The sequence below is a fragment of the Antechinus flavipes genome, chromosome 3 (assembly GCF_016432865.1).
Source record: "Antechinus flavipes isolate AdamAnt ecotype Samford, QLD, Australia chromosome 3, AdamAnt_v2, whole genome shotgun sequence".
NCBI classification, from domain to species: Eukaryota; Metazoa; Chordata; class Mammalia; order Dasyuromorphia; family Dasyuridae; genus Antechinus; species Antechinus flavipes.
Window position 1 is genome coordinate 79,651,131 of NC_067400.1, and position 26,594 is coordinate 79,677,724.

At 33.4% G+C, this 26,594-nt stretch overlaps 1 protein-coding gene across 2 annotated transcripts in view; it reads right to left on the minus strand.

The window, feature by feature from the left end:
• PARD3B (par-3 family cell polarity regulator beta) overlaps positions 1 to 26,594 on the minus strand; it is a 1,324,210-nt gene that overhangs the window by 554,164 nt on the left and 743,452 nt on the right. For both annotated transcript variants that reach the window (XM_051983714.1, XM_051983713.1), the window contains exons 6-10: positions 25,281 to 25,367; positions 18,379 to 18,504; positions 16,479 to 16,834; positions 9,040 to 9,179; positions 7,277 to 7,405 (exon numbers count right to left, since the gene is read on the minus strand). In XM_051983714.1, the coding sequence (XP_051839674.1) occupies positions 7,277 to 7,405; positions 9,040 to 9,179; positions 16,479 to 16,834; positions 18,379 to 18,504; positions 25,281 to 25,367 (838 nt within the window). The remainder of the gene's footprint in view (positions 1 to 7,276; positions 7,406 to 9,039; positions 9,180 to 16,478; positions 16,835 to 18,378; positions 18,505 to 25,280; positions 25,368 to 26,594) is intronic.

Below are 26,594 nucleotides of genomic sequence, written 5' to 3' on the forward strand. Positions count from 1 at the left end.
AGAGATGATTCCTGTAAAAGTAATACAGCTGTAATCAGAAACCATAACATCAAGTAATAGTAAGAACTCCTTTCACCTCTTTTAATAAGGCTGTAACAGAACATGTATCAATTATAAAAATAAGTGGTGTTGACTAATGCATTATTTCCTTCCAAGTTTAAGTATTTCTAAGAGACAAAAGAAATAAGTCAACATTATGAATTTATACTCTATTACTTGGCTATTAAAAAACTAATAGCACATAGTCATAGAGCTTTTCACTCTTCTTCAGTGGTTGCAGCAGTCACAAAACACTTTGTAGACATTATATCATTTGATCTGCTAGGCAGGCATTGGGAATGTTAACAATTTCATTTTACAAAGAAAATTTATGCTCTGAGAGTTTTTTGTGGCTTTCCTAAAGATCTCAAGGTCACAAAACTAGCAATGGTGAAAGCTCACCCTTGATTCTAATAACAGAATCATTCCATTAGTAAATAATATGCTGTTCCTCATTCCTGTCTCCAAGCCACTGGATAGACCATCCCTTGTGCTTGGAAGATATTTCCCCCTCTTACTCCTTCTCAAAGAATTCCTAAGCCATTCTCAAGTGCTACCTCCTACTGGAAGCTGATCCTGACCACCCCAATTGCTATTTTCCTCCTCTCAGAAATTACTTTGCATACATTTAAAATTCAATTTTCTATGTACATGTAGTTTCTCTTCTGTAAAAAGTAAGTTCCTTGAGGGCAGGGAGGGACTTTCCTAAATGCCCTGACCAAACTGTGTTTATAATTCAAATCAAGCTGAGTCAAGTCAACATTTATTGAACACTAGTAAGACCTAGGCACTTTGCTAAACATGGTCACTATGCAAACACAGACACAAAGAAATATAATCCTTATTGTCAAGGAATTTCCTTTCCAACGGAGGAAGAAAATGCATGTAAAAAGAATAGAGAAATTAGATACCCTCATGGCTGCTGGGTAGTGAAGTCTAGAATCAGGAAACTGCCCAGGAATGAGTTATGTAGGAAGTACCTTAAAAATGTTTTGAATGAATAAGTGAAGTCAAGTAAAAATTTTTGATTAGGACAATGAACCAAAAAGGTTAAGTTTCTCAAAGTTTCTATTTGACAAATTAAAAAAAAACCCTTTATATAATATTTAGTAATATATTTTATATTTGCCTTGTTTTTAATCCACTTTTTAAAAGTAAATAGGTAAACATTAGCACCCACTGAAGAATCATACATTCCCCAAGTAATTTAAAATTCGTGACCTAGTCAGTTTTCTCTTGGAGGTAGGGTCTACTGCAAAGATGGTATATTTAAGGATAACTATTTTAAGGAAGCCATTTTATATTCATTTATTCAATGATTATTATGCAAGAAACATTTATCTTATGGAAGTAGAAAAGGAGGATGAAAGCCAAGGAGTATTTGAGTAGGCAAAAGGGAAGGACTACAGGAAAAAACTATCACCAGTCAAATCTTTAGAGCTTTTCCACTAGGTCTCCCTTTGGCAAGTGTGTGAATCTACAAGGTATAAGCTTGCATATGGCAAATTTTGAGCACAATCAAATTGAGTGTGGAAATTTCAAAGCACAATTGAGTTGTGCCTTCAAAAAGTCAAGTACAATTGAGTTTGCCTAAATAAATCAGGTGTAATTGAGTTGTGTAACTCGATTGTGCTCAGCACTGGCTCCTTGCCAAAAAAGGGGGCAACTGGCCAAAAGAGGCACAACTCAATTGTGCCTGAAATTTTCACAGAATATTTTCCACATCAAAGTGGAAGTGCACTCAGATAAACAAAGCAGTCATTCAAAAATTTAATCCTAAATTCTGATTGGATTAAACTGAAATTGGGAAAGCTATGATAATCCACCTAACATGCCTTGTCTAATAAAACCAACATTGTACAGCATTATTTTTATTCTATCAAGTTTCTGGTACCAGAAGTTCAAAAAATTTTCACTATCTTTAAATCTAAAAATATTAGATAGCATATATTCTTTTGTAAGCAATTTTACCTTGTTTTACAAAAGACTAGGAGATTTAGGAGAGCCACTTTGGTTCAAATCCTAGACCACTTACTGTCTCTGATGAGGGATCTTGCTTACTGTCTCTTATCCTGAGGTTGCCCATAAAGCAACTAAGGAACATAATATGGATTTCTGACCTCAGAGTGTTGAATGTGTGAAGTGCTTTGCAATTTTTAAATGTTATTGTTACTTTTAATATATGAACACTATTTGACTTGCCTATCTAAATGTTTTTACAATGATTACCTTAACATGCGTTATATGATATATTATATAGTCAACAGGAATATTTTGAACTTCTCTAATAAATAGTCATTATTGTTAGAGATCTCCATCTTCATGCGAAGTTATGTATTTAAATCATAGATCCTGAAAGGGCTTTAGAGATCAAGTTCATCCAATTACTTTCATTTTTCCCAGGAGGGAAGTAATAGCAAATTGAGATTCAGACTTAAGTTTTGGGCTTTAACTTTGGTATTCTTTCAGTGATCATGGAGGCACTAAGGAGCCACAACTGTAATTTATTGCATGGAATCACAGTGATGGGGAGGGAGATGAGATGACATGGTCATATGAAACCATATCTCAATAATATTCTGAATTACAGATTTTGCAAGGCACTAAATCTAAATACCAGAATATTTTTTCTCTGCCATTGCCATGCCATTACTGGTGACTCCAGATAACTGCCTTTGTTCCCATACCCGAGACAATCTTTAGAGTCTTCTAAGGGTCAGTGTTGAGCATGAGCAATGCTGGCAGCCCCTAGAGTAGCAAAGCAATTACTGCATCTCAGTTCAGTTCATTCCTCTTCACTATTAATATATGTCTCTTTTAAAAGAGTTCTCACATCCCACCTCACATACACATACATGCATCATCCATTTTTCTAAGTGTATTATATGCCAATCAATGTACTAAAAGATGAGTTAAGAAAAATTAAGAAAAAATTAAGATTTTTTAAGGAATTAAGAAAAAACAAAGAAAAATTAAGAAAAAAACCAAACAAACAAAAAAAAGAGAGCTCTAGCTCTCTAAGAATTCGCTCTAATTGGGGGAAATAACACAGCTCAACTATATGGCTGATGGAAAGTCCTCTGTCTCACTGAAGGATTGTAATTGGGAGCATTCAGGTTGTAGTAGCAGCTATACCTCCTCCTCCCAAAAGATTTACAAGTTGGGACAGAGAAAGGGAAAGGACAATCCCTTCCTGCTTGGCCAATCTAATGAACCCTAGGAAGCTTAAGGGATCAGGGAGAAGGAAATTATATATAAAGAGTTTACAATTTACAATGTCCTATTCCAGGCACCAGTTTAGCAAGAGTTCTAATAGACATGGAAGGAGAACCAGAAAGTAAGAATATTAGCTGAAGGATCTGTGATTTCTTCATCTTGAAAATCTTTCTCCACTGATACAGATGACAATTTGTCTGTCACTTGTGGAGTTGCCTGAGATACACAGAGGTTAAGTGATTTTTTTAGTGACCTATGAATATTTTTGTTTATAAATGTCTTTTGCTTGCTTTGAAAAAAAGGAGCAGAAATATTGCTTCTAACAGAGAATGTGCTTAATTCTTCCTGGAGGTCTATAATATCTTCTAAGTCATAATCCCTGTCATATTTGAGAAAACCTCAAAAGACTAAGAAAAGGTGTCAATAAGTGTATTGACAATTCATTGGCTCATATAAAATATGTTATTTTGGTTTTAACTTGTATCCTTGGTCCTTTCTTCTAAATGGAGAAAATGCTCATAAAACTTGCCCTTCATTTCTTTTATTCACCACCAAATAGAAAATATTCTACATATCCCTCTTCAGTGTCCCTGGGAAACCATGAATCAGAGGTCAATGGCTAGTTTAATTTAAATAACCAAGAGAAATGAAATAATGAATTAGATAAAGAGAGTTCATTTAAATTCTCCCATGCCTTATTTTTCTGTGATTTATGACATTAAAAGATTTTGGCATCCATGATGTCTGCCAGGTCTATTATGTTAACCACAAACAGACTGAATAAAAACATGAATGCTCCTGAGCTACCTAAGATTTGTGAGGGCAGTCCTCTGGCCCAAGAAAGCATGGCAGCTGCATCTGAATTCACAAAGCACTCTCCTTGTTAAGGAAGCCACCACCTGTGCATCTTTCTTTCAAAGCAAAAGCAATCTTCCTAAGTGAAGGTCAAATCAGCATGACAAATATGGCACCTCTTGGATCTCTATCACACCAGGCAGGAACAACTTGCTCACTTGAAATATAGTTAATCCGTCTTGCAGAGGCCAGAATTTAATAGCAGGCAAGCATGGCAGGGAGAAATTATAAATACATTTGAAATTTTTACGGCTCGTTTTACCCACCAGGGGTTGCTGTGATTTTTAGGATAATTTTAAATGAGACAGCAGGTTAGAAAATGAAACATTAGCAAAGAGGGGTTAACAAAGGGATGACAGGGGATCCTTCTCTACCCATCAAGAGAAAGCAACAGCCACACAGAAAAAAACACATAAATGTATGATTATATGCATAGACACACACACACCTTAATGTTATGAGAAATAATCTGTTTTTCCTCTTTAAATATTTCAAAAATCTCACATATTTAATCACTTAAATTTAAAGAGAAAATATTTTGACTAATAAAATTATAAGTAGGTAAGAGATCAAGAAACTATAAAAAAGGGTAGAGATAAAAGCAGGAGGAAGGAGAGAGATTGATTTGTGCCATCAGAAAGGAGTGAAAAAATTACAGGTATCAAAGAAAGAACTAGACATATCCTTCACAGACTATACTACACCAAACAACTGATGAAATAGTAGAGTTTTTCCCTTCAAGTGGAGAAACCAGACACATCAGTTCCACCTTACAATTCTATTAACTGACACTCTTCTCTTGTTACCTACTACCCAAATGCTCTCTCTGAGCACAAAACACCACAAATCAGCTGTCAGAATATATGAAGATGAAAAGATTTTTAGACACTGGGTAAATCACTTTGGGTAAAAGGGTTAGTTGGGGACAGTTAACTTTTTAATTCATCTTAGTGTTTTGTCACACAATCTTCCTCTAATGGAAATAAGGCTAGTTAAATATGTTGTGTGATCCTCAGGTTGAGTTAATAAGAAGGGAATATGAAAGCAGGAAATGTACTAGCTCAACATAGTTTGGTTAGGTCCCGAGTCAGGAAAATGTCCAGGAAATGGAGGTTATGGCTGGGGAATGATGGAAGGTCACATCAGAGACACAGACCTACATTGGAACTTCCTGTATGACTGCTGACAGCTTACTCCTTTGGTCACAGAAGTTAAGATTTTACAAGAACTTAGCAATAACAAGGAAGTGAGGGATATTTAAATGTTAGAAAATATGCAACACGTAGGTTGCAGATGAGAATATGGCACTAAGTGCAAAACCAACAACAAGAAAAACTAAAAGCCAAAACAAAACTGCTTCACAAAAGGCTGAGGACAGTGGCTCAGAGCAGGAAAACAATAAACACAATTTGTTTTCTTCAAAAGAGATAGGACAAGACAAAAGGAGGAAGTGCTGTCCTTCCTTCATTCTGCCAGACTCTCATTGGAAAGTCAAGTGTGCTCATCAATCATGATAAGGAAGAAGAGACCAAAGTAATACCTTTCCCCCCATCCCCATTCTTTTTAAAGGAAGCACAAAGATGTATCACATAGCACCCTATTCATTACTATAGCCTTTCAAATAAAACTGCACGTCTATCACAACAAAATGTATTTCCTACTCAGAGGCATGCCAAATATGACTTCCATTTAAAGTGTTATTATGCTTCTCATATATTAGCACTTAGAAATTAGATAGAAACAAGAATAAGATTCCATATTTCCACAAAGTTTCTAGGTTCACAGTATCAAATGTTTGCGAAAAAGTCCTTGACTTTGTTATGTTTACAAAGAATATTCATCACAAAATATGATCAGAATAGTTATTGCTTTTCTGAATGACTAGGAATCAGATCTATTTCCGTTAGAGAAAAAATATATAAAGAATAATCACTGTACATCCTTATTATTTTATGGGAAACTATAAAATAAGGGATGGAAATTATTTTTTACTCAAAGTCTCATATTGGCAAAATTAATTTTACATATTCCTTGCTAAGTTACGCCTATGATGTCACTTCTAAGAAGGAAATACAATTCTATCAAAATTCAAATAATGAGAAAATTAAATACATATGTATATATCATGGATGTCAAATTTACATACCTAGGATACACACATATGTGTGAATATGTCATAGAATCATGATGTTGGAAAGAATCTTACAGGTAACCTCTCCCTCTCATCCTCTCTACAATACATTCATTCAAGAGCAGTCCCAGTTTAAACATTTTCAGGTGTGGAGTATCACCTGATTTATTTGTTAGAAAATCAGCAAGTTTTCTAAGTCAAAATCTGGTTACTGCTAAAGACTAAACATTAGTTCTAGTTCTGATATCTAGAAAGTGAAAATCAAATCTCTTTCCTCTTGCAGGTGATGAATTTTCAAATGTTAAAAGTCAATGATCAAGTCTACCATTCTTTTTAGTATCATCATATGACAGTTTCTAGAAACCTACCTCATTATTATGTCACTTCATCTAGATGAGTTTCTAGTTTACCAGAAATTCTTATAAAGTTCAGTGAGTAGTTGGTCAATGTAAAATTGAAAGATATTGTTTATGTAACTAAAGGCTGCTTTAGTTCTTAACACTTGCCTCTCAAACTGTTGACTCAAAATGAGTTTATAATCAGCTAAAAGTGTTAGGTCTTTCCATAAACTACTTTAAGGCTACTCCTCTACTTATGCAATTGATTATTTGGATCTTGAGGTGGGATTTTATCTTTAGCCTTGATAAATTTGGAGCTGATGGGTTTTGCCCATTGTTCTAGTCTAATAAAGTCTTTTGGTGTCATCCAATGCATTATTAACTAACTCTCCCACCTTTGCATCATCTGAAAATTTGTTAACAGGCCTCTTTTATTTTTAAATGTTTGATAAATCTTATTGATAAATTGAGAGACACAACTTTGACCAATGCCCTTTGTTTACTTATTTTTCTCTAAATTATCATGATAAAAACCTTATAATCTTTTATAATTATAATTATATTAAATTTATTTTAATTGATTTAATTAATATTTAATAATTAATAATTACAAAAATCTTATAACCTCAATCAGTGAGAATTTGATGAAGCCTTTCAGGTATTTAAATGTGTCAGTAGATTGAAGTATGAATATTACCAATTCTCGAGGCAGGAAGCTTTCTTCTTGACGAGCAATGACAAGAGATGCAGTCTCTCCTTGTTTAGTGCTCCTCAGCATGGCTACAAGTTCTTCTTGAGTTCGACCAGTAATGTCTCTGCCATTTACCTAATAAATGAATGAAATCAGAGGAAGAGAAATTATTAAAATACCTGCTATCATCTAGATCAGAGGTATTTAACCTTTTATCTATATTATAGCTCTCTCTGGAAGTGTGATAAAGCCTAAGAACTCCTTTTCAGAATAATGTGTTTAAATGCGTAAAGTAAAATATATGATATTATAAAAAATAAATTACAATGAAACACAATTATTATTAAAAAAAATTCACAGCCCAGAGATCTGAAAAGAGCAAAAAGCCTTTTTCAGAAGTAATCTCTCTTTACCCTCTTCTTCTTCTAGAGAAAAAGCAGCAAAACACTGAGACACATCAGGCTTGTAGGTTAGAAGCAAATAAAAAAAATGAATCTACTAGAAACAGATTTTGCAAAATGCTTACATGATTACCATGCATTAGTATGAGATATGTCATTAAAGAAAACAAATCAAACTAACATACTACCAAAGTATGGCCCTCCAACAGATTTTAAATGCCTTCTTAGCATTTTCTTATGCTATTATGATCAGTGAGCAGCCATGAGCTACTATAATACTAGAAATGAACAGTCATCCTTTTCTAGAATGGATTTGTTCTGCATTCTGGCTGGTAGGTACCCTACTCAGATGCCACTATTTTCATAAAATCTTAATTACTGATCTTGGGTGGAGGCCAGCTTACCTCCCAAATCTCTCATTTTTTGACATCTTCCATTTGCTTTTATCATAATTCTGGGAATTGCAGTTATTTATATATGTGTCTCTGTACTAATACTTTACTAGTTTATAAATTACTTGAGGGCAAGAATTGAGTTATATATATATGTTTTTTACTTTTGTACCCTCAGCACTTAGCACAATGGTCTGCACACGTAAAAGGCTTAATAGATGTTTTCTTAGCTGCACTAATAAATTTCATGAATAGACATTATTAAAGTTTTTTCAAGTTTAGAGTCAATGGACTATCATTTGCTAATGGAGAAGCTAATCTGGCTCCTATCTCAGGATTGCTATGTAACCTCTAGTCTGCTCTGTCATTATAGAGGAGCTCACATGAACATCTTAGTTTACCAAAGTTGGCCAGTGTTCAGCAAAAGGGAATTTTCTTTCCTAAGAGGCACAATGACCCACCACAGATGACTAAGAAAAAAGCTTGACAGCATTCAGTGGTTTTATCCATAATCTCCAGCACACTTCCATTTTGAGTCTAGTCCAGGTAATGCTTGTTTATAATTACAGATATCACTTTGGTACATATCAAGCTAAGGAGATAAGAATTTTTATTCTTTTTTAGCTTATTTCTACTTGAAAGAAGCCAGATGATTCTTGAACTAGGGATTTGGATCATATGGCCTTGAAGCTGGTGATTCAGAGTGAACCTGAATTCCTAGTTTGTCTTCATTTTGAGCCATTCTAGTTTTAAGTTGACATTAATAGGAGAAAAGAATATTGGAGAAGGGAAAATGTTCTAGAACTATTTGTGTCATACTATTTGGCTTTCAAAAATGGATTGACCAGTAGTTGCTTATTAATTTTTTCAAATTTATTTTTCAAATTTTATTTTTGGATTTATACTCCTGGAAAATATTTTCAAAGCCAAAAGAAAAAGATTTTATTTCACCGAGGGCAGTATTTCAAGTTCTAACCTCCAAAATTCTGTCCCCTGACTGCAGACGGCCATCTTTCACAGCTGCTCCTTTGGGTAAAATATTTTTCACAAAAATCGGACCAGGACCATGTATTGAAGAATCTCTGGTAACCACAGTGAAACCAAGTCCTTCGGGACCTAAAGTAAAAACATAGGGAAACAATAATAACAATAATAATAAGCTTCTACAAGGCAATGAACTTAGACTTAAAATTAAATGCTATAAAACAGGGCTTCTTAAATTATTTTCACTTGCAACCCCTTTTTGCCTGAGAAACTTTTTATGTGAAAGAGGTATATGAGTATATAAAATGGGTATACAAATTAAACATTTACTGATAACAAGTCATAATTTCGTTACCCCCACATTCAATTATGCAATCCCATATGGAATTGTGACCTAGAGTTTAAGAAGCTTTGTTTAAAATATCATTACTTCAAATAAACAAAGGAGGGTTCAGCTTGAAAATTCTGAATTATGGCCTCACAGTCATCACAAACAATCAATAGATTCAAAAATAATTTTTCTAATATTTAAAGTTTGTCTCAACTTTGTCCCTTCCTACATAATGCTATATCTTCCCCTTTCTTCTTATGTCTATAGCTTTGTACTATTTTAATCAACAAAACAATCAACATTTTTAAATTCTAAGGATTCAATGTCAGAGGAAGAAAGGGAGTATTTTAGAGAGATGTTGCAAAGGTAAAATCAACAGGACTTGGTAACAGTTTGGATATGGGGGACAGTGAGGAATCTAGAATAACTCCTAGGATGTGAGCCTGAGGAACTGGGAGGATAGGACTGCCCTTCACAATAATTGGGAAGGTACAAAGGGTGAAGAACTTAGGTAGAAAGATAATAAGTTATATTTTGAACATATTAACTTGAATTCTAGTTGTAGATGTCTACAAGCAGTTAGAGATGCAACATTGAAGTCAGCTGGGACTAAGGCAGGAGAAGTAATTTGAGAATCATGAGATAGTAATTAAAATCATATAGAGATAATAAATAATACCATGGGAATTGATTTAAAGAGATGGCAATTAATTCCATGGGAGTTATTGAGATTACCTGGAGATGTAATATAAAGAGATAAGAGAAGAGCTCCCTGGACAGAACTTTGAGGGACACCTAACCTTTAGAGGGTATGAACTGGAGGAGGATCCAGAAAAGGAGATAAAGAATAGACAGGTAGGAGAAAAGTAGGAGGGAGAGTGATCTGGTGTCAACAGCTACCGACAAATCAAGAATGAGGATTGAGAAAAGAACATTGGATGTGTTAACTAAGAAATCATTAGTAACTGGAGAGAGTAGTTTTGGTGGAATGATAAGATCAGAAGTCAAAATGTAAGGGGTTAAGAAGAACATGTAAGAAGGGTGAAATTGGAGGCACCTATAGAAGAATGGCTTTTTGGAGGAGCTTAGCTCAGAATGGGGAGACATGGGTGTGTTTTGTAGGCTTTCTCTTCATCTCTGCCTTTTGAAATGCATAACTTGACAATGAAATTCAGTTTAAACATCACATGTAGTTCATCCTGATCTCTATCTCTCTCCCCAAGCTGCTCATTTCCTCCTTCCCAAAACTATCTTGTGTTCCTTGTTTAGACTCTCTATATACAATTATATTTGCACTTGTCATCTCTCTGTTCAGATGTCAAGTCTTTGAAAGCAGGAACTGTGCTACTTTTGTCTTCATCTTTCCAATGTTTAGAATAGTGTCTGACAGAGTAGATACTTACTGATTGATTTATAAAATAAATGCAGGTTTTATTACTTTCAGACAAGTGATGTAACCTACGTAATAAAACTGCACTAGGATGGTACCTGGACCTAGGCATTTGTCTTAGAATGATGAGTCTGAAGTTTGATTTCTCAGTGCCACAGAATTTTGTTTACTAAGGGCCACTGACTCCCTGCTATTCAAACTTTAATGAGAAAAATTTATACAAGAAAGCCAATTTGTCCATTTATTTAAATGAGAAATACAACTATAAGTTGTACTGGAAAAGCTATGTCAATGTCTTCTCTTCCCAGGAAGGAAACCATCTTACTAAATAAAATAAGTTAAGATTATTTGATGAATCAAACTGGACAACCATAAAGGATAATTTCACCAATCTAAAGTATCCAAAGTATCATTCATTTCCTTTCCTCTTCTCCCTCCCTATATCTGCCACTTGCTTCCCAAATTCTCTTCTCTATCTCTTTGTGTCCCTCTTTTCTCCTCTCTCTATTAACTAGAATCAAATCAAATCAAATAAATATATGTGTACTAAACAACTTTCTAGGACACCTTTTGCATAATATGATGCTAGAGATTGTCTGATAGGATTCTTTTTCTATCTTCCCCATTCCTAAAACTGACATAATAATTACTTGCAAGTTTCTACCTTACTAGGTTATAAGTGGAGCCTTCCTAAACCTTAAAATGCTATGCAAATAAGAGCAATTATTATTGGATTCAATGAGTTCCTAGGCATCTTCTATTTACTATATCTTCTTTATTTTAACATACCTTTTTCCTTTATCCTTTCCTTTTTGGAAAGTCTAATGTTTATGTCATTCCCATAGTACCCAGCTGGTCTCTATGCTTATGTTAATTTCCATTAGAGACAATCATTTCCTGCTTGGCTTAGAATCACATTTTCTCCTTTCTAGTGCCCATTCTGGGATCCATCTTATTTTGGCCTATAATGTTCATTGTTCACCTCCCACCACTAGAATTAGGCTAATGAAGTGAGGGCTGGTAGAGTGAACTGTATGATTTATAATTAACATATCGATTGTTTACATGTAAATGAGTGCTTCTGAAGCACTTTTGGATGATTTGAAGAGTTTATTTCCTTAAGTAGTTCAAACATTTTCCCAGAAATTTTATTTACACTATTAATTTGCATGGCAAACTCTTTATTCATATTGCAAAGGTAAATTTCAAGCTAGTTCTTATATGAATCATTACAAATTCCAGAACAGCAGGTTTCCAATTAATATAATTTTAACACATATAAAACCATATTAACAGTGGACACATATGCCTTCTGCTCACCTGCCCTTAACGAATATTTTGGAGTTATGATGATCTAGCCATGGAAAATGGCAAAAAAGGCAGCTAACACTAATTATGGATTTTCAAAATTAAATAATTAGAAGGTTTTTTTTTTTTTGTTGTTGTTGTTGTAAGGTAAATCTGAATATGTGGTGGATCTTAATAGAGGATAGATATGTCTTAGTTACAAGAAAATGATTAATAATAAATATTCCTTTTGAATGCCAAAATCTTTATTAAAGAACTTGACAGAAAAGGTCATCTGGGGGAACAAGTTGAGGTCTTCCAAGTGATTCAGCTACTATAGTTTTTGTTTATCCTATTTTGTCTTCTCTTTTCATTCACTCTTATTTATTTTCTTATTTCTAAAACAGAAACAGAAGACCTGGTCTCATTTATATCTTGACTTTGATCCTTAATGGGTCAAACTTAGTAGTGCAATCACATGGGAAACTCAGGTTTACCATCTGTAAAGTGGAAATAATAATACTAATACTATTAAATGTTAATACTGACTACTAAGATCAATACTATTCACCTTACAGTGATGTGAGAGTATTTTTATACACTATATAGCATATATGAACTATTATTATTCTAGGTCTGTGGTATAAGTAAAATACATGACAGCAAGTTTCCCAGTAAAAATAATAAATTAATAAATATTTACCATTTATCTGTAACTTACAGTCCTAAAGAGTTGATTTGAGCACTGAGGACTTAGTAAAGAGACTTTTCCAAAGTCACAGAGCCTTTATGTGTCAGTGTTGAAAATTATTATTGTTTTGGCAAATTATATAATTATTAAAAGAATATAATGAATGCATATATGATCTGAAAAAAAAAGGATATGCTATTTCTATAAAGTAGAGGATAACCAATGAAAATCATATGTGTTCCTTCTACCAGTACCTATTTGAGGTCAAAAGATGGAAATTAAAAGTTCCTAGATTATTAGGTGGACTCTCTGTGATAGATTTATAAATGTCATTGGTTATTAAGAAATTACAAATTACCACATAAGTAAATACAAAATAAATACAAAATAAGATATATAAAATAAATAAAAAATGATTTCTGGGACATCTGAGAGAGAGAGCACATTATCTAAGGGAATGGAGAAAGGTTACTATTTTGAAGGTAAGCTGAGTTCTAAATTCAAATATGTTCTCAGATACTTATGAACTGTGAAACAGTGGTCCTCAAAGTTTAGTCCAAAGAATTATTGGGATCTCTGAAACCCTTTCAGAGGGTCTACAAATTCAAAATTGTTTTTTATTTCTAATATAGTAAATAGCTATAAATATAACCCATGTGAACAAAAACTCTTTCAACAGATCCTTGATAGTTTTTTTTTTAACAACATGAAGATACTGAAAACAAAAATTTGAGAACCACAAAGCAATTTAATTCTGTTTATTTCAGTTTTCTCATCTATAAAATGAGATGGAGAGGAAAATGGTAAACCAGTTCAGTATCTTTGCCAAGAAAACCCTAAATGGGGTAACAAAGAATCAAAATTAAGTAAAGAATAACTAAAATTTAAGTCGAGTGCACCTTATAGGGAGCTGAGAATTCCATAAGATGGAATTGAAGAGGGAAAGCATTCCAGACATGGAAGTAAGAAACAGAGGGTTTACTTAAAGAATAGCAAGAAGATCATACTGTATGGAGTATAGCATGGTAGGGAATAAAGTATACTAAGCAGAAGCTGTTGTAAATGGTTTTACATGTGAAACAACTCCTAAAGACTTTAAAGAACCACTGAAGTTGTCTATGTATAAGAATGTCAATGGTCAAAAATGGTTTAAGATTGTCTTGTGGCAGTTGTAGGTGTATTAAGGACTGGATTCAACCACCATAGAAACAGTTGAGATGAGCTAAACACTAGAATAGTGGAATCAAACTCAAATAAAATTGGGGCCATTAACTCATAATAAGGATCCTTATGAGCTGCATGCTGACTTAAAAATCACTTATTAATGTCATCTACATTTTACTGTATTTTTATTTTGTTAAACATTTCCCAATTACATTTTAATCTGGCTTGGGCAACAGAAATACTGTGCGTCACATACAAACTTGCCAATTCTTAGAGAATGGATTATTTTAGACAATAGAAATAGGAGGCAATGATGAGAGAATGGGATAAAACAAATGGATAATATGTGGACAGTAAGAAATAGTTGGGATGAGGTTCTAAGTAGTTGGGTGGGATAGCAGAGAAAATCTGAAAATAAGATTATAAAATATAATAAATATATAATATTAAATAAATATAATAAAATAATAAGATAAAATAATTTTAAAAAAATATTATAAAATAAGAATACAAGATTATAATTATTTCCTGAGGCAGCAGATAAGGGATAAAATTAGCTCAGCCTTTCACTCCCACCTCTGGAGGTCTTTGTTGGCTCTACCTTACTGTATCTAATCTGAATGCCTGGTTGTGATGGTAAACCCCTGAGATTAAATTTTCTCTATAAATCTGTCTGTGGCCTATACCATTTTTACTGAATCGTTTTTGGGATTAGCCTTCTTTGGCTTTCTGCCTCATGGTATCTTTCTTCTCATTCCCTTCCCCATAACCTTATGATATCTTTCTCCTTGTTACAACTAACTCTTTTAGGGTGCTAAACCCCTTTTAACATAAGCCTGTCAATCCATGGTATAATACCCTTCCCTTGCTTACTCCTTTTGGGTTTAATCTGCTAAACTCTATGGATTTAGCCTGCCAGTTAATGGCATATTCCTACTTCATGGCATATTCCCTTCCTCCTGGTTAATTGTGAATTCTACTTAGGGAACTTGATTTTTTTCTTGTTAATTGTCAAAACCTCTTTCCTTGCTAACTATATACCTCTTGAATATATTTCATATTTACCACTCTTGTTGTCTCTTTTTCCTCTTCATTTTGTCCATTATCTCTTCTCATAAATAAAGGTACCTTTTTTCAAAGAGAAAGCTATTCTGAATTTGTCATATGTATGTGACACTATGTTACGTATATTTCTCTCTTCTTTTTTTTTTTTTTTTTTTGCTTTTTGCTGAGGCAGTTGGGGTTTGTTTCTCTTCTTCTTCTTCTTTTTTTTTTTTTTTTTTGACGTATATTTCAAACTAGGAATTGCTATCCCAAACTCTTCAGTTTGTTGTTTCCTTCTCCAGTTCTCCTTCTCCATCTAATTTCACAGATGAAGAAACTGAGGCAGGTTTAATTGGCTTACCCAGGATCATACAACTAGTAAATGTCTAAGGTCAGATTTTGAGCTCAAGAACATGAGCCTTCCTACTCTACGCCTGGCACTTCATCCACTGCCCTACCTAGTTGTTCATTCTTGGCTCTCAAAAAAGACTACTGAAACCAGAAGGGTCATGTCTTGACCTGCAAGTGAATTGGATTTAAGTGAGGTATTGCTGTGCAAAGTTATAGGTTTTATTCTCTCCTTCATAGTTACTGGAATCCAATGACAAGACACAGATTAAGAAAATTGGGTATGGTTCCTGGGACAATAAGGGATCCTGGTCTTTCAAACTAAGGTCTTTCCCAGGTCTCAGTTAGTCTGAGGCAAGCAATACCCATTCAGTGATTAAGGCTAGGTAAGCATTGAGGCAAAAGATGGCCTAGTTTGCCTTCATCAAAGAATCAAACAAAGGGGTCTGAAGACCCTCAGGATTTCTGAGAAAAAAAGAGAAACGATTGCTATTTACACTCACTCTGAGCCATTAAAACCCAAACAATGAACAAATGAAGACTGGGCTGGGACCTAATGTTGGCTAATCATTGAGTGTCAGTGATTTGGGTTTAAAGCATAGGAGCTCCATTTCAATTCCAATGGACTTTATCAAAGCCTATTCCAGAGCTACATTTCAAGAAATCATAAATGAAAACTTCATGAGACAAAAGAATTAATTGTCCTGGTGATTTGTGGAAAAAAAAAACCAACACAACAATGATAGAATAATTCAGGAGGAAAATAAATTTTACCCCAAACCTTCTAAATTAGCTTCTGATGTAAAAATGACCAAAATTTATATTCCTTTAGACAACTCCCCATGTGTAAGGCTGTGATGTCCCTGCAGACAGAGAGAGAAGAGGAAAGGGAAGAGGAACTCCATCTAGCTGTTGTGCTTTTGGAAAACTGAAATCATTCTAATTCTTATATGATGACATAAATATATTTTCTCTGTTTTTTCAATGTGCATCTATTACTTCCCTATTTTAAAAAACCAACCTAATCATGGGAACAATGTGTATGTTACTTAAGCACATACTTCACTCACTCTATACTTTGAGTCAAAGTAATGTAAAGAGTATGAATTAACTTAGCCTCCACATATTTATATTGAATGTCACAATAGGACATAATACCTGTGATTCAATAATTACCTTTCTTAAGGTCAATCTTAATTTTCTTTGCATTTTTCTTGCTTCCAAACCCCATCAGGGGAGAAAGTGATGGTGATGATGGCTTTCTTCCTAATCTTGGTACTCTGGGGCTCCTGTTTTGTTGGTTAGAAATCTGTGTGTCTTCTTCCAGACTGATTGCTCCTGTCAGATTGATTGTTTTCGATGCTGGCTTTACTTGGATTGGAGGGGATACCTTTGTTCTGAAAGCATCACTGTTACCAAAGATTCCAAGAGGTGCAATGACTGACTTTTCATACTGTTCACGGTTGTCTGGTGGAAGCACTTGTAAGAGCACACTTTGGGATTTCATCGCCTGACGAAAGACATCTTGAGCCCTTGAAAGAAAACCATTTCTATTTCAGTACATTGCAAACCACCTTTTAAAACTATAATCATTAGGTTAAACGATGAGGGAATAACTTATTTATTCATGAAATTATCATCAGTATCCTAAGAACTGGGGAATTTCAAGCAGAGGACTTTAGACTTTTTTGTGTCATTGACCTCTTAGGAAGTCCAGTGAAGTCTATGTATCCCATCTCAGAAGAATGCTTCAAAATGAATAGTATAAAATATGTAGAATTACAAAAGAAATGCATTATACCAAAATGTCAAGAAAACAATTTTGTGGTCTACACATTAAGATCACCTAATCCAGAAATTTTTCAACTCATTAAACATAGCAACCTTTATTTCTATGTAAATTTTTCTTAAGTTCATAAAAAAAGCTTTCATATTTTTTTTTCTTATTGATGAACCAAGATAAAGAATGAACCAAGATGAACCAAGTTCAGAACTAATATATTTGCACCTGACTATGCATTTGAGGACCTTCATACTTAAAATGGATTTTTGATCTTTTTTGTGTGGTTTTTAGAGATAATAAAATCTTCCTTACCATGACTCTTCATGTACTTCCATAAATTCCTTCACAGAGGATCCATACAATGCACTGTTCTTTTTGTTTGTGCATTTGTTTTCTTAACCTTCTCTAAGGTGTCAAGGTAAGAGGGGTTGTATTTACTTGCTGATTTTCATATTAAAATCATCTCTGTGTGCATTGTCTAAAAATGGCAGTTGGGTTAATGACCCATCTTCCAAGCATCTCTGAACATGTCATCATCAGGGGCTGCTAATCTTTATTAGTGAGTGTTAGCATATTAAAAAGCTTATTATATACTTTTTTGGTTTCCAGAAGTCTACAACTGTTGTTCTTAGCATGCTTTTGATATCCTAGCATTCCCTAAGGAAAAATATTCCCTAGTTTGCATTTATTTTTCATCTCACCCAACCTAAATCATCAGAATACTCCTTTAGAGGGGTTTAACACAGCTAGAACGTATAGGTATTTGCTAGATTTTACAGTAGGGTGATTCATAAAATTTGCACATGAAGACAAAAAGATAAATGTTTGGCACGCATTTTAATTTAAAATTATTTATTTTAGCCTCTATTAGTCATTGAGTCCTGACAAACTCCTATCACAGATTTTCAGACTAATGGATACTGCTGACATCTCGTAAGTTAATTAACAAGCTGAATCAACAGTCTGTGAAAATAGTCATTAAACACTAGCCTAAGTGACCCACGTTCCAAGAAAAACAAACGCTATCCATTGATACCAAAGCATGACAACCATTCAGACAGGAAGGTTTGCTATAGTCTATGGCTTAACATATACAGGGCTGCCAGTGACACATGTGGGGCCACCCCTGAGTGTGCTAAAAGATAGAATGCATTTCTAAATGGATGTACTGGGGGTCATTTGTAGGAAACTGACCAGAAGTTCTACCTACAATTTTGCCCATAATGAGCTCAATAACTATTATAAGCAATCTGGGGATCAATAAAGTAAATACAACAATAAAAAAGTGCTTACTGAGCAAAGGTTTTGTCTATGAGATCCACATTGTTGATTTTTACGATGCATTCATTTTCATGAAATAGTCCATCTCTTTTAGACCTGCTGTTTTCCTCAATTCCCCGGATAAAGAGCCCTAAAATCCTGAAATACAAAGATTGAGGGCAAAATAAAATTAGAGTTATAGCATGTCATCCATATATAATTATTTTAAAAGAAGTGCTCATCCAAATAGTGCCTCTTACCTACTTCACTACTGTTTGAATCATTTAGTTAAATGGGAAGTTTACAACAACATATCTTTAGTGAAACAAGTAATCTAAAGATAACACACATTGTACCAACCAAGAGCATTAATCTGTAACCTCATTTCCAATGTTTCCAGTAATTCAGCAAAGATTCTTACGATTTATTGGAATTGAGAAGACAAGACTTGTTTAGGATAGTATCATCACAACTTCCTGTAATGAGTTAATCAAAGAATAGAATCATGATAGTAACTCTTTATTTAAAAAAAAAGAGAATGGACTGGATCTTGAATTAATTTTTTTTAAAGTCCTGAGTTTTCTTTTATACATTTTACTAAAACACACATACACATATACATGTACACTACAAATGAGCTGACTGAAATTTATCTAGCTTTAGTTTAATTAATTGCAGATCAGATGTTTCATCACTGACATGGGGGCAACTGAGCTTTTAAAGGTAATGTTAGTGAAGCCCAAGTTCTAGATGGTTCTTGGAAAGGCTACAAATACAGACTCAGTAACCCAGTGTCACTGAACTTAGAACCAGCCCAAGTTCAGAGTCTCAATATGAAATATGGCAATATTCTTGTTATAAGATCAGAGTCTGTGGAGCAGATGAGATTAAGTGATACTATTCCCCTCATATCAATGACAGGAAGCAAATGCCATTTGCTGTCATTCCTTTAACCAATAAAACCCATCAGCTTCATTATATTTTATAAAAATTACTTTTGATACCTGTACAATTTATTGTTAAGCATGGTTAAGTCAATAAATGCTACAGACTGCATATAAAAACTGCAATGTACTAACCCCAGTGGGTTGCAGTCTTATGACCCAGACAAAAGTTAAAGCATTGACTTACTTTTAAATTCTCTCTTTTTCAATATCAATTGTATATTTATTAGGCACTTACTAAGTAATACAAGTTAGAGGGAACAAAGCCAATCCATATGAAACAATCACTCTATTGTTCAGTAAAGTCTATAAGTTAAATAGAAATTCAGAAAAGGATGGATCAATGAAAGCCTGGAGTTCTTAGAAAAGACATCAGAGAGAGGCTGAAAATTATACTATACACTGAAAAATCTACATGTTTTGATTGAGAGCATAGAGTAAAGGGAAGCAAGAGGGATACCCAGGTGATGGGAAAAAAAAGACCAAAGGTAAAGAAATACAAATGATCATGGCAGCAAAGTATAATGGGACTAGTGTTGAGTTTGATGTTAAATGATGCAGGTTCAAACTTCCTGCCAGTTACATGACCTATGACAAGTTACTTAACCAATTTTCTCATCTGTAAATTAAGATGAGTGGTTCAAATGATCTCTGAGGACCCTTGCAGCTCCAAATCTCTATGATTTGATCAAACACAATAAGAGTATATGCTTATAGGATAATAAGGAGATGAATGAGCATGAATGGGATCAAAAATAAGGCAAATATATAAAGGGTAAGATGGAGCTAGATTAAATGAGGCATGGGAAATACATTTAGTTTAATAGAAAATAATACTTGAATATTTTTGAGTAAGGAAATGATACTATAAATGCAATATCTTAGCAACTGATATATTTTAGGATATTTTTTGGCTTTCTTTGTATCTCCAGCACTTGGCATGGTACCTGATAGATAGTAAGTATTTAATAAATGCTTACTGACTGATTAATCTGGCTGTTGTGCAGATTTAAAAAAAAAGAATGCTGTCATTACAATTAAGACTGACAAGAATCAATAGGAATGGAAAAGAATAAATAGGAGAATGCAGGTCTGTGTTATTTTTCATTGTTATTTACAACTGTTGAATTTGATTAAGAAGAAGGGGGAAAAAAGGAATACGATTATACATATTTCCATTAGTTGTTTTTTTTTTTTTTTTTCGGGAGGTAGGGGGAGGAAATTCTCTTTTTCTCCCAAACTGACAGAATCCTAATTATAGCTCAAAGTAAGGGAAATATTTTCATTTGCCCTATCCAGATCTGTAAGAGGAATTCTAAAGTGCATAGACATATTGTAAATGCAATTTTCATTTGTGTATTTGTGTGTGTGGAGTGTCTGTATTTGTATGACTTTGTCATTTTCTTTTATATAGGTGCCTGGCGGGATATCACAATGGTTTCTTTTCTCTAAATCTAAAATATAAATAAAATATGAGTGCTTTTTATGAGAGAATAATATGGTCACAAGTAGAAAAAGGGCAGCCAATAATGAAAGTATAGGTGAAAACCTAGAGTTCCTGTTTGGATTAGTCCCCAAATATTGAGTCACTGCCTTAAGGGGTTAGTATTTTAATTAACATAGACATTCTGGACTCTTGAATGGGCAGAGCTCATGTGGTGATATTTACTGGAATGTGTCCATTGCAAAAATACTCAATGAATAATACTGCATGATGAGGAAGTGTTACAGATAATAGGCCTAGTCTATAGAAAGCTCAAGGTAGTCAGTTTACAATGGAAAATAAAGTTGAAAACTTTTAAATTCTAGAAAGATAATGAATTTGCAGAGTATTCTTTGAAATAGAAAAGTGAGATTAGATTTGCTATTTGATGAAAGATTCAGGATTCAAGTCAGATTTAGGATGCTTATATGACAGTATAAAAACAGTACAAACAGAATTTCCAAAACACAATATAATTATAAGAATAAATAGTACAATGTTTAATATGTAACATAAAGGACATAACATAAACATTCCATGAAACACTAATATTTATTAAAAGTAAAGACCAGAATATGGATTATTAGTTGGAAAGAATTTTCGTTTTTCAAAATCTGGATTTCCAAAATAGTGAGTTCTCAATAACGAATCTATTTTGGAACTCACATGTATTCCTAAACCACAGTTTATATAAGCAAGTATTTTGCTAACAGGCATCCAAAATCTTCCTTTAACTTAATTCTGCCCAACATCAATCATGTAAAATTACTTTCTAGGAATTACTTTGATATTCTTGTAGTTGAATTAATTTTTTTTCAGGTCATAGGGTTAAGCTTTAGTTAATAGATCATAGCTTGTCATATGTAATAAAGACCCTACTGACCTGGAAAACTTAACTTTCTATGGAGAACTTATTGACAGAATATGTCTACATATGAAATACATTTATGTAAAAGTTAATTTTATATAATTCAAAATTGAAAGGATGTTACTGTTTTGGGGAATGATACCAGATGACTTCTGTTCTCTCTATTCTTCAGCAAGGACAAAAGACTCCTAGCCATTTCACTCAGTCAAAATGATGAAAATATTTTCATAATCATAGGTGTCCCACAGAGGATAATGTCCTCACTGTGGACAGAGTAGCTAACTCATTCAGAACCAAGAACCAAGCAGAGTGATCTATCAGTTAAATGTAATGCCAAATCACATAAATTACCAGCAGCTTCAATTTAATTAAACAAAGAACTAAAGGCCTATTATTTGTAAAATATTGGACTAAAAAAATGGCAGGTTCCACATCAGCTTACAGACAAACTACAGCTCAAGAACAGTTCATATCCACCAGTATTCATCATAAAATATTATAAGCCCAAAGGATGTGCTATGTTTCTCTCTGTGAGTTTCTTCTCTTTATTTCCATTCAGCTTCCTTTTTTCTTTTCATGTATTTCTTACCACACCCTGGATCCTTTCTTTGTATATCTTTGTATCTCCTATATATATTATGCCAATAGAAGAAAAAAAGAGACCTGAGTTGCCTTTAATTTGTGAATAGATCTCATTTAATTTTTTTTCCCTCTGAAGGTCAGTGATCCTGGGAAATAAAAGCACACACACAAAAAAAAAACCCATCCACCATTCTGTCATATGCTATGTCTCACTAGATCTTAACTCTTAGACCACTGACTAGTAAAGAAGACTCCTATTTATAACCAAGTATTCCATCTTAGGCTAAATTGTCTCACAACAGGTGTAGCTGTACTATATTAAAAATTAGAAATTGGGAGGCAAGAAAAATAAAAACTATATACACACATATTAAACTGTAGTCATCTTAATCAAAGTGTTAAATAACACAAACTAATAAAATGGAAGGAAATTAAGAACTAAGTCTTTCATTCTGACCTTAATTTACTCTATTATACCCAAACAGTGAAACCATATGGTATTGTAAAGTCAGCCACTTGTTTGACATCTTTCTATATATTGAGACACATGGGTTGCGTTAAGTATGCTTTCTCAGGCTGAACTCATTATTCCTTAACTTTTATTGGTTCATGTCTCCACTTCTACATTATTTTAATGTGTTTTCTAATTAAATTTCCTTTCTATAATACTAGTGGATAATGTACAGAAATGGCAGAATGATTCCATTGAGTTACTGAATGGAAAGGTGCCCATTCTCTGCTTATCAGTTCATAAAACCATATTTCTTGTACAATTATTTTGAAATTTTGGGCAAGATATCATTTCTATTATAGAAAATCAAAAATGCAAAGAGTAAATTATAAAAGCCACATACTTGTAATCTCAGTTTTTTTTTTTATTATATCTACCACATTTAAACAATAGCAGACACTGTGGGAGGTTGATTTGCTGTTCTATAATATAAACTTCTCCAATGCAACTGTTGAAAATGAGTCATGTTCATTATCACTTGGCACATTTCCTCACATTTGCCTAAAAAGGAAAGTTCCTATCCTATATTCAAGTTTGTTAAGTTAAAAGGACTAGCAATTTAACTGTTTTGGTAGTTCCAAAGCTGTATCAATGCACTTCTGCCAGAAAACATTCCAATTTCTCAAGACAACTCGGTAAATATTCATCCTGTCTGTCAAAAAAAACAGCTTGTTCAGTGCCATAACCCATAATGTTTATAAACAAGGTTATTAACATACACAGGGAATGAGCCAATGGGCTCTACCAGCTTTTCACTTCATTTCTTTTTAAGGGGCATTCATCTCCATGAGAAGCTGGCATCAAAAATATTTGCAAAAAGGTGATGACATGGCAATTACAGGTAGCAGATGGCTACCTGCTGTACACAATGCCAACCCAAATATCATTGCTAAATCTGGATTTGCCTAATATGGTGGGCTGCACCGAGTAAATATTCATGGGCAGCAAACTAATGGCAAAAAACCTTACAAGAAAATTGTTGCTGTGGAAAGAATTCTGTATGGGTATTCAGTGAATCTGAGTTTTTGTTCTGACTCATAAGATTATGACATCTATAACTCTGTTCCTTTGCCATTTTTCAATCATGTCCAACTCTTCATCAGTCCCAAAACTGCACTGATTTGCCATTTTTTTCTCCAGCTCATTATACAGATTAGAAAATGCAAAGAGCCTTGGGTGACTTGTCTATTGTTATCCACCTAATAATTGGGTGAGGATGGATTTGAACTCAAAAAATGAGTTTTCCTACTTTTTCTATAATTCTATAAAATTTTAAACTTAAAAGGCCATTAAATTTACATAGGAAATATCAGGCTCTAAGATGCTCAATGACTTGCTCAGGATCATACTAGCAAGTAAAAGAGTCAGAGTTTGAACCCATAACTTCAAATTCTAAATGTCATGTTTGTTCTACTATAACTGCCCTAATTAATGGTGTGACCTTGGGGCAAACCATTTCAGTCTTTCATTTTAGTTTCTTGTAGAGATGAAGGAGTTCTACTACATATTTAACGTCCCTTCTAGCCTGAAAATTATATGATTCAATGTCTCATTTTTCGTGGTTTAAGAAAGTTAACCAATTAATGTATCTCATGCAGTGATTAGAATGCAAAATGGATTTTGGAAAAAAATAACTACTCATGTCAATTTCAGCTTTAGGGCTTGAGGCAGAATTGAAATAGGGGAAAGTGATGTCATTTTTGCATCCAGTAATTTTCAGATTCTAAGTGTTGTTTTTTTTTTTTTTTCAAATTATCTCTTAAGGCACAAATTTCAATTTCTATCTAGGGAAAACTTTAACATCTATGTTAGGTATATAAGAAAACATCCTCCAAATGTTGACATAATATTAATGACCATCAATCAATATAGATTTAGCAATAAAGTGGGCTTTTGGCATCTCAACTGCCTATAATACATCATTTTCAATTGAATTAATTTTATTTCAATAGAGAAATTAATATTATGGCTATATTTTGCCATGGTATAGTTAAAATCTACCAAACATAAACAAAGGATCTCTACTTTGCCTCCAGCAGGAACTGCAATGATACCTACCAGGAATTTTGAACAAAAACCCTTTTTTATTATTTCCATTTTCTAAATATCAGAGGTTACTTGACCATGTAAACTATGATCATAAGTTAGTTTTTACTATGCATTCATTTATTGAAGTGTATTTTGGTGAATAATGACATTCTAATGGGACATTTGTCTAGTAATATGAGGAAATGGTAAAATATTCACTAGGGAATCTTTTTATTTACTGTCTGTAGCAGGAACGCTTCAAGGAAGCCCTTCATAATTAATTTTAAGTGCAGATAGCATGATTGATTTTTTTAAACCCACATCACATAAGTGGATGGTTTTTATTTTGTTTCCAACATGTAAGTAGCATAACAAAGTGGTCAACAAAGGAATATGTTGAGGCCTATTACTGAATAATAGAGATGTACACTTAAACCTCTTCTGGAAATAGTTTCAGAAAATGAATTCAATCGAGTTTTTTCATTAACATGGGTTTCTGAAAGAAGGAAAACATCTTACCTTCCACTCAGTGATGAAAAGAAGGGCACTACATGTATCCCCAGAGGGCCACCTTCCCCAGAAATCTCCACTGTTCTTGTCATATCACTGAGATAAAGAAAACAAGAGCACAGATGAGTCTCTGTTCAAGAATAGATGAGGTACATTTTTTTTTAAAGAAGAAAACATCTCCCATTTATACAGCAGAGAGAAAATAAAAATAGTGCATGGTTTGTTGAGGGAATACAAAAGTTCCCAATAAATGTATTTAAAGAAATATCTGATTCTTGATTCCCCTCTTCACCCCAATCCAAGGGAATAACTGAAAATTACCACCCATCAAAAGAACGTTCTACTTCCTTTAATCTGCATAAATCAACATTTTTTTGAGTATTTCTGTGATACTAGAATAATACAAATATACATTTGAAAATCCTATATATATATGTATATGTACATCTATATACATATATATATGTATATGTATATATATATAAAACATAAAATATATGTAAACTATAATGCATGAGATTAAATGGAAGAAAATGAAGGGCCAAAGGTATATTATTTAGCAAAGAATACATAGAAGCAAAATTAAAAAAAAATATCTGTAGTCTAACTCAGTATTATGTATTAATTATCTTTAAAGTATTCTAGAGTTAAATTTGCTTTTTCAAGAAAGCACTACGAACCCAAAGAAGAAATCTCACAAAATATCCATTTCCTCCCTTTTTAAAGACTGAAAAAAAGAACACAGAAATGAGATAAAATATATATTCTTGAAAGAAATAGAAGCCTGACCTACCTAACCTATAAGAGATTACAAAAAGGAGATGCTAGCAACACCAATGGAGAGTGTACATGATACATATAACATCAGCTACTCCTTCCAAGGCAAAGGTAACTTATTTCCTGAATAATAAAGAGCTTAATTAACAGACTACTATCAGCATAATAATAATGAACAATTAATGCTATTTCAGTCATATAAATGCCAGTATAACAAATATAAATGTCATAGGGAAAATGCCAAAGTTAAATAAGAAAATACTTCCAATGGAGAAATAGGTAGCAGGATACTGTTGTTTCCTATTTACATGAAAATTACTTTAAACTTGATGTCAAACCTCAAAATATAATTGCTATAAATGCTTTTCTCATCCAAATTGAAAATGATAGACTTGTGGCTCTTTTCTGGAAAGTTAGTAAAGGTATTAAGAGGATATTTTCTGTGAAGTCCTTAATGAATTCACTAGGCATGAAATATTCTCTAAATTACCAGTAATCTAATACGACTATATTAACTATATCCTGTCAAGCGGAATAAGTTTATTT